Raw genomic sequence first — 17,363 nt, 5'->3', positions numbered from 1 at the left:
TTCCATGAAGAAAGCACTGGGTTTTATAAGTTTTATAGGTGAGGTCAGAAATCTTTCAAAGACTACAACATCTCAATTTTGTTATAGAATTTTTTTTCAGGCAGTAGACAAATAGGGACTATTTGCCAGCTAACCCTGACATCCAAATGAGACAAAAACTTGACAGTGGAAAATAACAGACTTATTTCATTCACTAGTAGAGACTTTAGAACCTAAACAAAATATTAGCAAATCAAAACCAACAGTATGCAAAAAAGGATAATATCCAAAACCAAGTTGGATTTATCTCAGGTGTGCGAGGATTTCTATATTAGAAAATCCATAAGTGAAATTCAAAATTTATCACATTAATAGATTAAAAAACCAAAAAAATCATGATCATTTTAATAGGTGCAGAAAAAGCATTTTCTAAATCACTCTTCCATGATACAATCCTTTTTTGAAAAAATTTTGTTGAAGTATAGTTGATTTACAATGTTGTGTTAGTTTCAGGTGTACAACACAGTGATTCAGTTATATATATATTCTTTTTCAGATTCTTTTCCCTTACTGGTTATTACAAAATACTGAGTATAGTTCCCTGTGCTATACAGTAGGGCCTTGTTATCTATTTTGTATGTAGTAGTGTGTATGCCCATGATATATTCTTTTTTTTTAAGTTTTTTTTTAACCACATTAAAAAAAACTTTATTTATTTATTTGGTTGCACTGGGTCTTAGTTGCGGCAGGTGAGCTCCTTAGTTGTGTCATTCGAAGTCTTAGTTGCAGCATGTATATGGGATCTGGTTCCCTGACCCCCCTGCATTGGGAACTCGGGGTCTTATCCACTGTGCCACTAGGGAGGTCCCCATGATATATTCTTAATGAGGAGCAAAAGGAACCCTTCCAAAATGATAAAGAATAGCCATAAGAAAAAGATAGAGAAAACATGTTATGTAGGGAAACATTAGAAGCACTCCCTTTAAAATCAGAGACAAAAATGCCTGATACCGTGTGTACTCAACATTGTATTGACAGTCCTAAGCAGTAATGTAAGACGAGTAGAAGAAATTAGAGGCACAGGAATTGGAAAGGAAGGAATAAAATTTTATCTGCAGGTGATATGGTCATTTACATAGAAAACAGAAGGATCCACAGACAAATTATTAAAAATAATTATGTAAGTTTAGCAGGTGACTGGATTTAAGATTATTGAAAGTCACTTGTATTTCTGTATGTATGCAAAAACCACTAAAAAACAATGAAAGAGAAGGCATCACAGTAGTACCAATATCAACTTTAGAAATCAGTCTAACACAAATGTGCTAGACCTCTAAATGGAAAATTGTACAACTTTTCTAAGAGATATTAAATAAGATCTTAATAGAAGAATATGTCATGTTAATGAATTGAAAAACAGTTTGATCTATATATTAAATGTAATTTCATTCATAATCCCAACAGGGATTTTCATGGAACTTGATGATGCTAAATTTTATATAGAAGAGTTAAGGCCCCAAGAATAGCTGGTCACTTCTAAAAAGGAACGGGAGGGGAAAACTTGCCCTGTGGGATAGCAAGAATCCTGATAAGATATAAGAATTAAGATAGTATCAGGGGCTGCCCTGGTGGAGCAGTGGTTAAGAATCTGCCTGCCAACGCAGGGGACACAGGTTCAAGCCCTGGTCCGGGAAGATCCCACATATTGCCGAGCAACTAAGCCTGTGAGTCACAACTACTGAGCCTGTGCTTTAGAGACGGCGAGCCACAACTACTGAAGCCCACGCACCTAAAGCCTGTGCTCTGCAATAAGAGAAGCCACTGCAGTGAGAAGCCTGCGCACCACAACAAAGAGTAGCCCCCGCTTGCTGCAACTAGAGAAAAGCCTGCGTGCAGCAATGAAGACCCAACGCAGCCAAGAAAACTTTAAAAAATAAATTTAAAAAAAAAGTGTCAAATTGTATAGACAGGAAGATCAAACCAGTAGACTAGAATAGAAAACTCATAAACACTTATGCGTGTTGATACACGACAAAGGTGGCTGTCAGTCAAGGTCATGTTCAATGAATTGAGCTGGGAAAAAAATGGCCATCCATATAGAAAGAGAATAAAACTGACCTCTAAAAAGAAAAAAGTCAACTATAGACGGATTAAGGGTTTAAATGTCATAAACAAAAATTTAAGGGCTTCCCTGGTGGCGCAGTGGTTGAGAGTCCGCCTGCCGATGCAGGGGACGCGGGTTCGTGCCCCGGTCCGGGGAGATCCCACATGCCACGGAGCGGCTGGGCCCGTGAGCCATGGCCGCTGGGCCTGCGCGTCCAGAGCCTGTACTCCGCAACGGGAGAGGCCACAACAGTGAGAGGCCCGCGTACTGCCAAAAAAAAAAAAATTAAAAGTTTTAGTAGAGGGCTTCCCTGGTGGCGCGGTGGTTGAGAGTCCGCCTGCTGATGCAGGGGATATGGGTTCGTGCCCCGGTCCGGGAGGATCCCACATGCCGCGGAGGGGCCGGGTCAGTGAGCCATGGCCGCTGAGCCTGCGCTTCCGGAGCCTGTGCTCCGCAATGGGAGAGGCCGCAACGGTGAGAGGCCCGCGTACCGCAAAAAAAAAAAAAAAAAAAAAGTGTGGATCAAAGTGTGCAATTAATTAAAGAAAAAAAAATACGTAAAAAAAAAAAGTTTTAGTAGACATCCCCCTCCCCCCCACACACAAATCTTAGTAGAAAGTCTAGGTGAAAATGAGACCTTGGAGAGTAAAAGATTGTTTAAGCCAGGCAGAGATCATTGACTAAAAAATAGAAGATTGATAAATATAAATTTGACTTCATTAAAATTAACTTTTTGCTCAAAAAGATTTTTCCACCTTCTAGAAAATGGAAAGGACATTAAAAATTGGGAGAAGATATTTGCAAGACATCCAATTGACAAAGGGTTAATATTAAAAATATGTAAAGAACTATTACGAATCAGTAAGTATAACAAGATCAATTAGAAAAGTGTGTAAAAGACAACACATTTCACAGAAGAGGGAACACATATGGCTGATAAGCATGTAAAGAGATAGCATCATTAGTGATCAGGGAACTGTAGACCAAGCCCATACCTATTTGATTGGGAAAAATTAAAAAGTCTTAGGACATCAGATGTTGGAAAGGAGGTAGATTCACAGGGTATCTTATACATTGCTGATAGGATTATAAGTTGGTGCAAACACTTTGAGGACAGTTTGGTGTCAGATCCTAAAGTTGAATATTCATATGTGCCATAACCCAGCAATCTGTCTTGTAGATATGCCCACGAGATACTTTTTGGCACATGTAGAAGAACGTTAATAGTACTATTCATGATAGTGAAAGCCTAGAAACAACTCAAATGTCCATTACACACTGGAAATATACAGCAAAGTAAATAAAGCATAAAATATGCTATGACATGGATGAACATTGAAAACATTATGCTAAATGAAATAAGCCAGACACAAGGACAAATATTGTATGATTTCATTTATATGAGGTACCTAGAATGGGCATATTCATAGAGACAGAAAGTTGGGTAGTGGTTACCAGGGTCTGGAGAGAGGGGATAGTGAGTTATTGTTTTATGAGTACAGAGTTTCAGTTTGCAGTGATGAAGAAGTTCTGGAGATGGATAGTGGTGATGGTGTACAACATTGTGAATGTACTTCATGTCACTGAATTGTAAATTTAAAAATGGTAATGGGATAGGGAAGGGAAGGACTGGGAGTTTGGGATTAGCAGATGCAAATTATTATATATAGGATGGATAAACAACAAGGTCCTACTGTATAGCACAGGGAACTGTATTCAGTATCCTGTGATAAACCATAATGGAAAAGAATATGAAAAAGAATTTATATATGTATAACCAAGTCATTTTGCTGTGCAGCAGAAATTAAGCACAACATTGTAAATCAACTATTCAATAAAATTTTTAAAAATGGTAAACTTTGTTATATGAAGGAACTCAGGTGACACGAAAGTAGGAATTTATTTTAGTGAAACAAAAATTCCTAAAATTACATACAACATACTTCCTTTTTGTGAGTTAAAAGCAGCTAAAATGAACATATGTACTTTTTAGGATTCCATTTTGGTGGAGTAAAGTACATAAAAAGGAAGGGAAGAAAATCAAAACAGAATTCAGGATGATTGTTGGGAGGAGTCAGGGGAATGGGAGGGGGATCTTATGGGTAAATATAGACTGTTGCCAGAGTCCTAGTTTGTGGATGTTTATTGCATTATTAAGAAAACTCAAGTAAAAGTGGGCCATGTGTGGATGAACAATGAGAGTGTGTATCGAAGGAAAGAATTGTGATTAATTCTGTGTACTTGAAGTCTAATGGGAAAAAAATATTGCTAAGTGGGGACTTCAGAGCTGTTCTGAGTTTAAAATCTTGACTTCAGCAGTTTACTAATTGTGTGATCTTGGGCAAATAATGTCCCTGTGCTTCTCTTGCTTCATTTATAAAGTAAGGATAATAATAGTGCCTACATCATAGGATTAGTTAAGTATTAAACGGATTAATATATGTGCTGGTACAGATTAAGCTCTATATAAGTCTTTGCCATTTATTTCTTATGATGCTATGTGCTGAGTTCTGTGGGATGAACATGCCATTCTATGCGTTGGTTCTGGTGGTCTCACTTGTAGTCTCTCATGCAGCTGGAGTTAGGTGTCACCTGAGGCTGGAATGTCCCAAAATGTGTGATACTTTGGAGGGTATGGTTGGAAAGCTGAGCTCAGCTGGGTGACTGAGCCTCTCCACGTGGCCTTTTTGTGTGGTGTCCGGTAGAGTAGCCAGTTGGGAGATGTGGTTTATTGGGGGCCATTTTTGGAAACTGTCCAAACTATTATTAATATTTGTATCCATCTTGTTGTTCTACTATGTACATAATTGACAGTTTAGGCACTGGGGTTATATTAATGAACAAATAAATAGAAATCCCTTCCCACTTACAGCTTATGTTTTACATGATAAAAATTAAAATGTATATAGTGTGTTGGTTGGTAACAAGGACAGTGAAGAAAAGAAGAATAAAGCAGGGAAGGAGATAGGGAATACTGGGGGTTGGGAGTTGCAGTTTTTAAAATGTGTGGCCTCATTGATAAAATGACATTTTGAGCAAAGACAAAAGGAGGAGGTTAAGAGCCAGAGGGGCAAGGGTGGAAGCAAGAAAACCTTTAGGAGCTAAGGCAGTTCAGAGACGGGCAGGTTGGTTAGTGTAGTAATAACGGAGGTAGTGAGAAATGCTTTGATTTTGGATATATATTGAAGATAGAGCTTCAGAATTTATTCATAGACTGGGTGTGAAGTGTGAGGAAAAAAAGGAATCGAAGATAGCTTCACGGTCATTGACGTGAGCAACTGGAAGGATGGAGCTGCCATTTAATGAGATGGGGGAGACTATAGCACTAGCAAGTTTAGGGAGATGAGATGTTTTTTGTTTTTGTTTTTGTTTAATTTTTGAAGTTTAGTTTATTTATGTTTTTATACAGCAGGTTCTTATTAGTCATCCATTTTATACACATCAGTGTATACATGTCAACCCCAATCGCCCAATTCATCCCATCACCACCCCCACCCCCCCGCTGCTTTCCCCCCTTGGTGTCCATAGGTTTGTTCTCAAGATGAGTTTTGTTTTTGTTTTTTTAAAAATAAGGTTTGAAATGCCAGTTAAAAGCTAGCTGCTTTAAAATGACAAGTTATGGGACTTCCCTCTTGGCACAGTGGTTAAGAATCTGCCTGCCAGTGCAGGGGACACAGGTTCGAGCCCTGGTCCAGGAAGATCCCACATGCCACAGAGCAACTAAGCCCGTGCGCCACAACTACTGAGCCTGTGTGCCACAGCTACTGAAGCCCAAGCACTTAGAGCCTGTGCTCCACAACAAGAGAAGCCACCACAATGAGAAACCCACGCACCGCAACGAAGAGTAGCCCCCGCTCGCCACAACTAGAGAAAGCCCACGAGTAGCAACGAAGACTCAGCGCAGCCAAAAAATAAACAAACAAACAAATAAATAAATTTACCAAAAAACCCTATAAGTTATGCTTGTATCCTGTTTGACTTCCCATTTTGTAGCAAGGGAAGCTGATAGAAGTGTTGCAGGAAAGAGAGTGGGGCATGAGAGGATGGTCACGTCCCAGGTCTCAGGCAAGTCCGAGTATGGGTTCTTGGCTTTGCGCAGTAAAGAATTCAAGAGCAAGCCGTAGTAAAATGAAAGATGATTTATTCAGGGAGAAACACACTCCGTAGAGAGAGAGTGTGGGCCATCTCAGAAGGTGAGAGAGGCAGCAGGGTATGGGGTTGTCAGTTTTTATAGGGGTGGGTAATATCATAGGCTAATGAGTGGGAGGAGTATTCCAGCTATTTTGGGGAAGGGGTGGGGATTTTCAGGAATTGGGCCACCACCTACTTTCTGACCTTTATGGTCGGCCTTGGAACTGTCATGGTACCTGTGGGGGTGTAATTTAGCTTGCTGATGTGTTACAGTGAGTGTATACTGAGGCTCAAGGTCTAGTGGAAGTCGACTTGTCCTCCATCTTGGATCTAGTTGGTTCTAATCAGTTTATGTCATGTTCTTAGGCTGTGTCATTGTTTCAAAGGTTGTGTTGCAGGAAGGGGGGACCCCTTTCAGGGCCCGAGAGTGGGCTGTTGTCTAACACTCAGAAATGAATTGTCTGAGGAGACACACGTGCTGACAAAGCAAGAGACTTCATTGGAAAGGGGCGCCCAGGCAGAGTAGGAGGGTAAGGGAACCCAGGAGGACTGCTCTGCCACGAGTGGCTTTCAGTCTTGGGTTTTTTTTTTTTTTTTTTTTTTTTTTTTTTTGCGGTATGCGGGCCTCTCACTGTTGTGGCCTCTCCCGTTGCGGAGCACAGGCTCCGGATGCGCAGGCCCAGCGGCCATGGCTCACGGGCCCAGCCGCTCCGCGGCATATGGGATCCTCCCAGACCGGGGCACGAACCCGTATCCCCTGCATCGGCAGGCGGACTCTCAACCACTGCGCCACCAGGGAGGCCCAGTCTTGGGTTTTATGGTGATGGGATTAGTTTCCGGGTTGGCCAATCATTTTGACTCAGGGTCGTTTCTTGGTGGCGCGCAACTGCTCAGCCAAGATGGATTCCAGCGAGGAGGATTCTAGGAGGTTAGTAGGACATGTGGACTGGCGTCTCCTCTCTCCTTTTGACCTTTCCCATATTATTCCGGTTGGTGGTGGCTTGGTAGTTCCTTACCAAGGATCTCCTGTCCTAAAATAACTCATGCAAATTGTTACTGCTTTGCTTGGCCAGGGTGGGCGGTTTCAGTCAGTGTTTTACCTAACAGTTTACCTAACAGTTGTGCCCTGCCCCCTTCCTATCTCAGAAGGAGGGTTGAATTTATACTTTGTTGTCCTTAGTAAGTCTTTTCAGAAGAGTGAGGAATCTTGTTATCTGTAAACCAGACTCTGTTGATTTTTTTTTTTTTTTACGGTGTGGACCAGTTTTTTTTTTTTAAGTCTTTATTGAATTTGTTACAATATTGCTTCTGTTTTATGTTTTGGATTTTTGATGGGGAGGCATGTGGGATCTTAGCTCCCCGACCAGGGATCGAACCCACAGCCCCCTCATTGAAAGGCGAAGTCTTAATCACTGGACCGCCAGAGAAGTCCCCAGACTCTGTTGATTTTTTAATTTATAAATTTCACTGACTTTTGTCACCTTTTTACTAGAAAAAGTTCTGAAGGTAAACTCAAGTTTATTTAAAAATTTATTTTCCTTCTCTATAGCTTTTTTTTTTTAAGGACAAAAGTTAAAAGGTAAAAAACTTTAATTAAACCTTACTCTTTATTTCAGTTCATGCTATATCTTTCCTTTGATGATGTATGTCCACCTTGGTTTAACCCATTTTATAGGTATTTAGGTATTTACTCTTTATAGGTATTTAGGTATTTACTCTTTGGGCTTGGCACATTTTAAAAGCTGCTTTAACTGATACTGAATATTTTGACTCTGACTTTCCTGTGGTCTCTTGCCAAGACATGTTGCAACATGTTGCAGAGGTTTTCCTTGGTGCTCTTGGAGTCTTTAAATCTATTACTTAATCTTGGTAATTCCCCCAGCCCTGCATCTGTCTCCTAGGGGGTGCTCTTGAGCACTGTCCAAGAGAGGAGGAGATACCAGAGAACTGGGGAGATAATGCTTGCAAATTTCACTTTCAGCTAAAACAGTTTACTCATTATCATCAGTGTAGAGGTTGGAGCATGCCTGAACCTGTTTCTCTTGCAGGCTTCACTTGAGGGAAGAATAGATGGTTCTTACTCTTAGTGAAGCTCTTCAGTTTTTTGCAGGATCTGAACTAGAAAGTGATCAGAAGGGTAACAAGAACCGCAGCATGGGTATATTGCACTTGTGTAGGGTGCTGTGATATATGTGTTTCTTTTACTTCTGCTGGTTGCTTTTTTTTATAAATCCTAAAGAGAATTTTCTACTTTAGAAGAGATTTTACAATTTTTTTCCTTTTAGATTTATCAGCAGACTTCACTTCACCACTGCCAAAATGACAACATTTTCCACCTCTGCCCATTGTTCAACATCCGACAGTGCTTGCAGGATCTCTCCAGAACAAACCAATCAGGTAACTTATTTTTAGGCATTTCTATTTTTCTTTTAAGTTTTTAAAAAATTAAATTGGGTCATGTAACTGACTTCACTGACGGTAGGATTTCATTCAGAACGGAAAAGATTCCTTTTTTAAATGTCATATTAGGGAAACTAGTAAACAGTATCAATGCTCATAAATTTGAATTGATCATTGATTAAATAAATATTTGGAGGTTACAGATTGCTCAAAATGGCACATTTTAAACACCTATCCTGTTTTAGGGTATGGATGGCTAGTGGAGGATTTGGGGCCAAGTTATATATTTGTCTTCCTTCTCACTTCATTGTATATAGTTTGTTTTCTTTAAAAGTCAGTTTTAAATTGTAAATATAGTAAGTGTATTCTTATAAAAAATTTAATCTTTATCATGTATTTATAAAGTATTTATCTGTAGAGACTCCTTTGACCATCTCCTCCCTTCTTCTGCCTAAGTCCCTTCCCCCTGAGATAACACTATTATCAATTTGGTGTGTCTCGTTCCAGATCTTTTCCTGTAACATAAAATACATAATTTTGTTTTGTGGTTTCATAAACATTGCACCATATATATATTATGTACCTTAATTTATGATAAAGGTGGAATTTGATTTGATGGGGGAAAATGTGGCTTATGTAATAAATGGTTTTGACTTAATTGGCCATCCCTGAAAGGAAGCAAATGAAGACCTCAAACCTTGTACAAAAACAAATTCCAGAGGGATAAAGATTTAAATGTAAAAAGTGAAATGATAAAAAATATTAGAAGAAAATTTAGGAAGTATTTTGAAACTTTAGAATAAGAGAGACTTTGAATAAGACAAAACCAAGGAGGGACTTCCCTGCTGGTGCAGTGGCTAAGGCTCCAAGCTCCCAATGCAGGGGGCCCAGGTTTGATCCCTGGTCAGGGAACTAGATCCCATATGCATGCCGCAACTAAGAGTTCGCATGCCACAACTAAGTAGCCCGCCTGCCACAACCAGCGCAACCAAATAAATAAATATTAAAAAAAAAAAAGACAAAACCAAGGAGGCTGTAAGAGGATGAGAGAGACAAATTTGATCATATAAAATGAAAAAAATTAAATTCTGTGACTAAAGACAGACTCTATAATCAGAGTCAAGAGATGGCAAACAAAGTCACTATTCCTTGTATGTATATACCACATCTTGTTTATCCATTCGTCTGTCAATGGTATTTAGGTTGTTTCCATCTTTTGGCTATTATGAATAATGCTGCTATGAACAGTGGTGTACAAGTATTTGTTTGAGTCCCTGGTTTCGGTTCTTTTGGATATATACCTAGGAGTGGAACGGCTGGGTCATATGGTAATTCTATGCTTAACTCTTTGAGTAACTGCCAAACCGTTTTTCACAGTAGCTGCACCATTTTACATTCCCCCTAGCAGTGCACAAGGGTTCCAGTTTCTTTACATCCTCGCCAACACTGGTTATTTTTTTTCTTTCCTTTTTTCCTGTTATTATAGCCATCCTAGTGGGTGTGAACGTGTTGTCTTTTGAAAACGTGATTTTTCAGGAAGTTAACAAGTAATAAACTGATCTTCTGTAGTTATTAGATGCTAAGTATGAACCAGGGTTTGTTAAAAAAAAAGTTTAAGGAGATTTGTTTTTCCCCTGGGGTTCAGAAACCAGTCTAATTGAAATGTAAATAGCAAATTTATTTTATGTTTATATCAGGTACGACCAAAACTGCCACTTCTGAAGATTTTGCAGGCAGCAGGTGCACAGGGTGAAATGTTCACTGTTAAAGAGGTAAGCCATCAAAGAAAATTCTCAGCTTAAAGAAAAGCTGAGAAGTATAATAGAAGCTTATGAATGTATAGTTCTGAAATCAGGCCTAAGAAAGGAAGTTCTATTCCTGTGGTACTGGAGAGGCAACTTTTGTTCTATTTTAAAGACCATCGAGGGACTTCCCTGGCGGTCCAGCAGTTAGGACTCTGTGCTTCCACTGCAGGGGGCACGGGTTCGATTCCTGGTTGGGGAACTAAGATCCAGCAAGCCGCATGGTGTGGCCAAAAAAAAAAATGAAAAAAAAAAAAAGACACTGTCTGTGATTTACAAGATATGCTGTGAGGCAGGAATTAAATGCAGTAGTTTTTCATTTTAAATCTGTCAAATACTCTTTTGAGCACTGTGAGTTATTTTAAACATGCATTTAAATAACTTATTTAGTTTCTAAAGTTTTCTTTTAACACAGAAACAAATTGAATTCTTTAAGTGGAGAAGACTCAGTATTAAAATGTTAATCTCTTTGAACTGCTTGGATTTAGTAGGGTGAAGATCGAACCCTTCTTAAACAGAGGAAACAAAATTCTCAAGCTTCTTTTTGACTTTTCATAAAAGCTGTTAGCAATGCTATGCTCCTGAGTCATTCTACCTCTCAAGGAAACAAACCTGGAGGCATTTCAGATTTTCTAGAATACTCATATTTCTTTTATCATTTTAAATTAAGTTTGTCATTTTGGACTTTGTATCTAAAATTCTGGTAAGACTTTTCTCCAAGCTGTTATTAAAGTGTGGATTTTTATATCAATAAAGTTGTTATAATGCATTATGCTATCTCCTTCAGTAGCATGGCAGAGTTTGCCTGAATTAAGACAGAGTTAATCACATATGTTTTATGGGGGGAAATGTTGGATGGAGTCAGTTTACACAGTAAGCTCTTTATTATGAATCTTGACACTACTTGGTGCATAAAGAGGAATTTCCTAGTTTTTTATTTTTAAATATTGGTTATCAGTATGTGCATTGAGGCAGTATGGTATAATGAGAATAGTAGTATATAAAAATTCAGAGGTAGTGTTTTTGAAGATCTTATTTTGTATACTTGTAGTGGATTTATTTTTTTCTGGAAGTTGGACAGACATAAATATAAAACTTCCAGGACATCCCCGGTGGTCCAGTGGTTAAGACTCCACGCTCTCAATGCAGGGGGCACAGGTTCGATCCCGGTTGAGGAACTAAGATCCCGCATGCCGCATGGCATAGCCAAAAACAAACAAACAAACAAACCGTCCTCCTTTTTCTTATAGTAGATGTTCTTTCTCATCTTATTTTTCTCTAGATATTTGATTAGATATGAGAGCTCCATTAATATTGGGACATGCTGCCTGGGATGGATGGGAGCCTAAGAGCATCATTGCTTCAATATAATGGAAACAGTATTGGGAAAATTTTTGTGCAAATATCTAATAATTCTTGGGAAGTCAGGGCCTAAAGATAAAGATAGCTGCTTTGGTCCGTTTGTGATCTGTGATAAAATTACTACTATCATTAAGTGAACTTAACTATTAAGCAATTTTAAAAAATCTATCAGCTGGAGGAAAATTGGATAACATAAAAATTTTGAATCAAGAACTTGTGTGTGTTCCCTTCCATTTTGTGAACTCTGTGAAAAAGGTCAGGTAGACTAAATTTTTATTTGATAAACACTTAAATTCTGTTTTATGCACTTACAGCGCTGATGGCTTATTACCATTGTACTTCATTTGCCAAAAAGACTTAAGTGATCATACATCAAAGCCTATAGTAGTTATGTGCCCCTGGACTTGGAAAATATTTTTATGATCCAGGCACATTTAAAGTTTATTACTTCTAGTAATAGAACAGACCCCTTTACTTGGACTGGTGAGAACATTAAGGGGATACTAAGTAAATTCACCACTTTTTCTCATTATCAGACTGGTACATTTTTATTCTAAAAAGTAAGGGTCTGATAGTGTCCAGAATGATAATAAGTAGATGAATCGAGTAACTGGGGGCCACTGTCCTTTTGTAGGACCCCTTACACAAGCACTGACAGTCATGTTCATTATATGTTACCTCTTTAGCAAACTAACTTACCTTATCTCCTCATTTAATTTGTGTTTTGGGCAGCAGCTGGACAGATCTCTTCATAGTATGTTATTCCCATGTAGGTCATGCACTACCTAGGCCAGTATATAATGGTGAAGCAGCTTTATGATCAGCAGGAGCAGCATATGGTATATTGTGGTGGAGATCTTTTGGGAGAGCTACTGGGTCGTCAGAGCTTCTCTGTGAAAGATCCAAGGTAAAAAGAGTGAGGGTTGGTTTATCTTTTCGGGGTGCTTATACCTAACCACTTAATCTCCATAGGTTATTAATGGTTATTTAATCTTTTAGTCCACGAAATATTTGTTGGGCCTACATATATCAGGTGATTGTGAGGCACTGAGAACATAGTAGTGAGCAGCACAGTGTCTAATTTTATGGAGCTTAAAGAGTAGAGTGAGACAGTAGACCCTCTTCCCCATCTTAATCGAATTAGCACCTCGATACCTGGTCAAATTGTATTATGGTAAGTGTTACATAAAAGAGGTACATGAGGGCTTCCCTGGTGGCACGGTGGTTGAGAATCCGCCTGCCAGTGCAGGGGACACAGGTTCAAGCCCTGGTCGGGGAAGATCCCACGTGCTGCGGAGCAGCTGAGCCCGTGCGCCACGACTACTGAGCCTGCACTCTAGACCCCGTGAGCCACAACTACTGAGCCCACTTGCCACAGCTACTGAAGTCCGCGTGCCTAGAGCCCGTGCTCTGCAAGAGAAGCCACTGCAGTGAGAAGGCAGCGCACTGCAACGAAGAGTAGCCCCCGCTCGCCACAACTAGAGAAAAGCCCACACACAGCAACAAAGACCCAATGCAGCCAAAAATAAATAAATAAATTTGTTAAAAAAAAAAAAAAAAAAAAGAGGTACATGAGGCTGTGTTGGAGGATGGGATTTAGGATCTTAGGGGTGGAAGAAAGGTTCCTTGAGGAAGTGATATTTGAGTTGAGAGCTGAAGGATAATTAGTCAGTTGGAGGGAGCTGGTTGAAGGAGAGCTTCTGGCAGATTGAACATCATGTGTAAAGGCCTAGGTAGGAGGGAGATTGATGTGGCAGGATTAGGATTTTGTGAAACAGTTGTTATAGAGAGAGGAAGAGTGAGCTGATGAGAGAAATGTAGAATTGCTGGGCAGTTTGAGGTTAACGATGGGCTTCATAAGAATCATATTAGAGCTATTCTGACCTGTTGCATGGCATTCTCCAGCTGCACAGGGTGTATGGTTATTAACTTACATAGTCAATTGACTAATTAGTCAAAAGCTAATTAGTAGTTGAGAAGTCATTGTTCTCATTCTCTCTATAGTTTTGTGATGACTGTTTCTTCTAAGACTCCCACCTCCATTCCCCAATAAAACGTAAAACTTAATTCTTAGAAGGAAGTCGTCTTGAAGGAAATCTCCCCACTTGGGTTACTGTTAGCTTATGAAATAAAACGTAAATTAGTTTTTTAAAATGGGGGCAGAGTAACACAAGGGCTTGGGTATTAACATGTTGATACTTAAATAATTTAATAAAATCTATTTTGGGGGAAAAATTCTGCCTCTTCATATGTTATAGAGAATGTTGGGAGATGCCATGTTAATGGAAAACCATGGGATTAATTTTTAATTTTATCTCTTTGACAGCCCTCTCTATGATATGCTAAGAAAGAATCTTGTCACTTTAGCTACTGCTACTACAGGTATGTCTCATTATATTTCTTCAGTCTTTATCACAATTTTGAGTTCAAGGGGGCAAATCATGGGAAAACAAGGAGGATCAAGATGGAAATTGAATGCTGTCTTGGCATGACTGGGAGGGATACCTGTCACACAGAATGTTACTACTGTGCTATTTGACTTTTCATTGTGAAAATTTTCAAATATAGTAAAAATAGAGATTAGTATAATTAATGCCCACCTCTTAGATGTAGTAATTATTAATGTTTTGCCATATTTGCTTCATCTACACAGGCTTTTAAAAAATCTCTAACAGATAAGGACTTTTTTCCTTCAAACACAACTACAATGCCATTATTACACCCAACAAAATTAATAATAATAAACAAAATAAACAGTAACTCCATAATACTATCCAATAGCCAGTTCATGCATGATTAACCCATTATTTCAGAAATGTCTTTTTACATTTGGCTTATTCAAATCAGGATCCAGACAAAGTCCACACTTTGCATTTGGCTGATATGTCTGTTAAGTATTTTTAATCTATAAAACTTAACCCTCCTTTTGTTATGTCATTTATTTGTTGAAGAAATAGATCATTTGTCTTGTAGAATTTCCCACATTCTAGTTTGCAGATTGTATCCTTGTGATGTTGTTTAACATGTTTCTCTATCTCTTCTGTTTTTGGTAAACAAATAGTGCTTGGATAGATTCAAGGTTAAATGTTCTGTTGAGAAAGTTTCATAGGTGGTGCTTTATACATCTGTTGCATCACATCAGAGCCCTGTAAGGTCTACCTATCCCTCTTTCAGTGATGTTAAGATTCTGTGGGCTTATGTGGTGTCACCCTGATCCATCTTATAAAGATCCCCCCAGGAACTTTTCACCTAAAGGTTTTAGCTTTCTGTTATTTGAATGCCAATTTGTCTAACCTTTTGCTCGATTTTATATCTTTTAAATACTACCCTTTGAGTTTAGTTTATTAGTTATGTGCAGGAAACTGGCTGCTTTGGGGTCTGAAGTATGGTGTGTTAGAGATAAGCGAATAAACTGGATACAACTAAAATGTAACCCTCTCACTCATTTCCAAATAGTGAAACTTCCTTCTTTCTCCATTCCTACATGAAGCCATTTTGTGAGTTTCAAATTAGATTTTAGGTAACGTTGTCCTTTGAAGAAAGCCCAAGTTTGTAATCCCTTTAGATAGATTATTTTTCAATAGCTTACTGAAACAAATAGTTTGAAAAAAATCCATTCCTAATAAAGACTTACTCTTTAAAGTGAGAGCAAAGAGACTTTGCTCTCATATTGAAATGTGAGTTTGAACTTACAGTGAATTTTGAAGCCTCTTGGTTTCACTGAGCCATTTGCCTGCCCACTTCACCCAGCTGTAAATTTCTGTTTGAGAGGGAAGGCCTTGCAAATGATACAGCGTTTTTTTGAAATTCAGTCACTTGTGAAATAGTATGGTTTTCCAGGGATAGTCACTACAGCCTTGAAATACACAGATAATTTTATATTTGCTTATCTATTCTTTGACTAAAATTTGCTTTCTGATTGATGTGTTCTCTGAATATCTAGAGTGGGTATAATTTTCACTTTTTCTCTCTCTCATTTTCTTTCTTGCACTTCCTCAGCAGAATTTAACATGCCATATATTAAAGTGAACATTTTTGTAGCAAACATTTCAGTTTATCCTCGTAACAACCCTGTGAGGAAGGTCTGGAGGTGAAGAAACTAAGGGCTTTTTTTTTTTTTTTAATAGAATGAGTAACTTGTCCAAGATGAGATGCCACTGATAAGGGATAGAGCAGATATTTGTGACTGTCCAGTCCTTGCTCTTTCCTTTGTGCCACACATTGATGTCTCTTTAACCCTTGCTTGTAACAGAATTTGCCTCAATTAATTTTTTTAACACATTTAAAAAATCTGAACATTAAATCTTTGAAACATTTTCTTTGTTCTTTATCACTTTGAAATAATTTCACTTACAAAAGTGTTATGAAGGTATTAAAAAGAGTTGCATATACTCTTTACCCAGATTCCCCAAATGGTAACATCTTACATAACCTTAGTGCAGTGATCAAAACCAGGAAATTGTCCCAAAGTAATTTTGAGTGGTTGTCTGTTCTGGACTTGAACTTAAATTAGTGCTTATGGTTGGCCATCTGCTGATCTTCATAAATTGGGTTGCATGTGTTTTATTTGAAAGGACAAATGAGAAAAGCACCTTCCATATCAACTGTCTTATACCTTTGCAAATGAGATAAACCTTTTATTTTGACGATTGAAGAAATGAAGGTGGTTCTTTATAAATCATTTCTCCAAATTTCCACATGTATTTTAATAAAATGAAATATATATGACAAATTTTGTATCTATTTTAAAATTTCCTCGTACATTATAGTTTTCTCTGATAATTTCTTTTTGCTTCAAATAGTTTTAACCTAAGGTAGTACATAGAACTAGAAATGATAGTAATCAAATTACTTTATTAAAGAAATGCTTCACTGCATTGTATATTAATTGATCTTGAAAGATTGCTGTGGTCAGAAAATGCTGGCTCTTGAAAGAAACTCTCAGTATCTCTATTTTATCTATAAAAATGCTTCTAGAAATAATGCTCTTTATAATTACAGTTTTGAAAGTGTTTGCTTTGTGCCAAACAGCTCAATTGTCAGACCAGTTGTAGGATCTGTATTCTTTCTCTGGCAGTCTTTATTGGATGAGGATGGCATTTTCCATAAGTGTCTTATTTCTGGACCTGATAGTAGCTGATGAACCCAATCCATGATAGACTTACTTGGGAGCATATAGTTACAAATAGCCTCATATAATGAGTGATCCAGGTTATTACATTTTCTGCATCTTTTTTTTCCTGTAGCTAAGTTTTCATCTTCTTTTCTGCTTGAAAAATTTTCAAGGGCTTGAAATACGTTTTTCTCTATCTAAGAAATTCTTTCAGGTTATTCTTTCCTTTGCTTCTTTTTATTGGCCTTGAGAAAAACTTTTATCTACTTCTTCTTCCTTCTTAGGAAATGTCTATAGAAACTGGGAAAAATAAGACTGGTTGATTAAAAAAACTAATCTATATTCAGGTGATGGGAATTTAAACTGTGAAATCATCATTGACACTTAGAATGCATGAGGATGCTATTGTGTCATAAAGCAAGTGGGAAAAATCCCAGATTTTTAGATTTCATAATACTGTATAGCTTTAACA

The 17,363-nt window shown here is 38.1% G+C and overlaps 1 protein-coding gene across 5 annotated transcripts in view; it reads left to right on the top strand.

Annotated features, from left to right (window-relative positions):
* The window catches only part of MDM4 (MDM4 regulator of p53), a 42,707-nt gene that overhangs the window by 8,267 nt on the left and 17,077 nt on the right, over nt 1-17,363 (top strand). For 4 of the 5 annotated variants that reach the window (XR_014293520.1, XR_014293521.1, XM_082615425.1 and 1 more), the window contains exons 2-5: nt 8,500-8,611; nt 10,312-10,386; nt 12,552-12,685; nt 14,105-14,160. Coding sequence is in view for 2 of the 5 variants with exons in the window: in XM_082615425.1 (XP_082471551.1) it covers nt 8,534-8,611; nt 10,312-10,386; nt 12,552-12,685; nt 14,105-14,160 (343 nt within the window). In the remaining 3 variants the exon portion in view is untranslated. Of the gene's footprint in view, nt 1-8,499; nt 8,612-10,311; nt 10,387-12,551; nt 12,686-14,104; nt 14,161-17,363 lie in introns of those variants that run through there. The other variant, XM_082615426.1, reaches the window with a different exon arrangement.

The sequence above is a fragment of the Mesoplodon mirus genome (assembly GCF_964341445.2).
Source record: "Mesoplodon mirus genome assembly, chromosome: 3".
Taxonomy (NCBI): domain Eukaryota; kingdom Metazoa; phylum Chordata; class Mammalia; order Artiodactyla; family Ziphiidae; genus Mesoplodon; species Mesoplodon mirus.
Note: the sequence above shows the minus strand (reverse complement) of the source record. Positions and strands in the feature narration are given on the sequence as shown.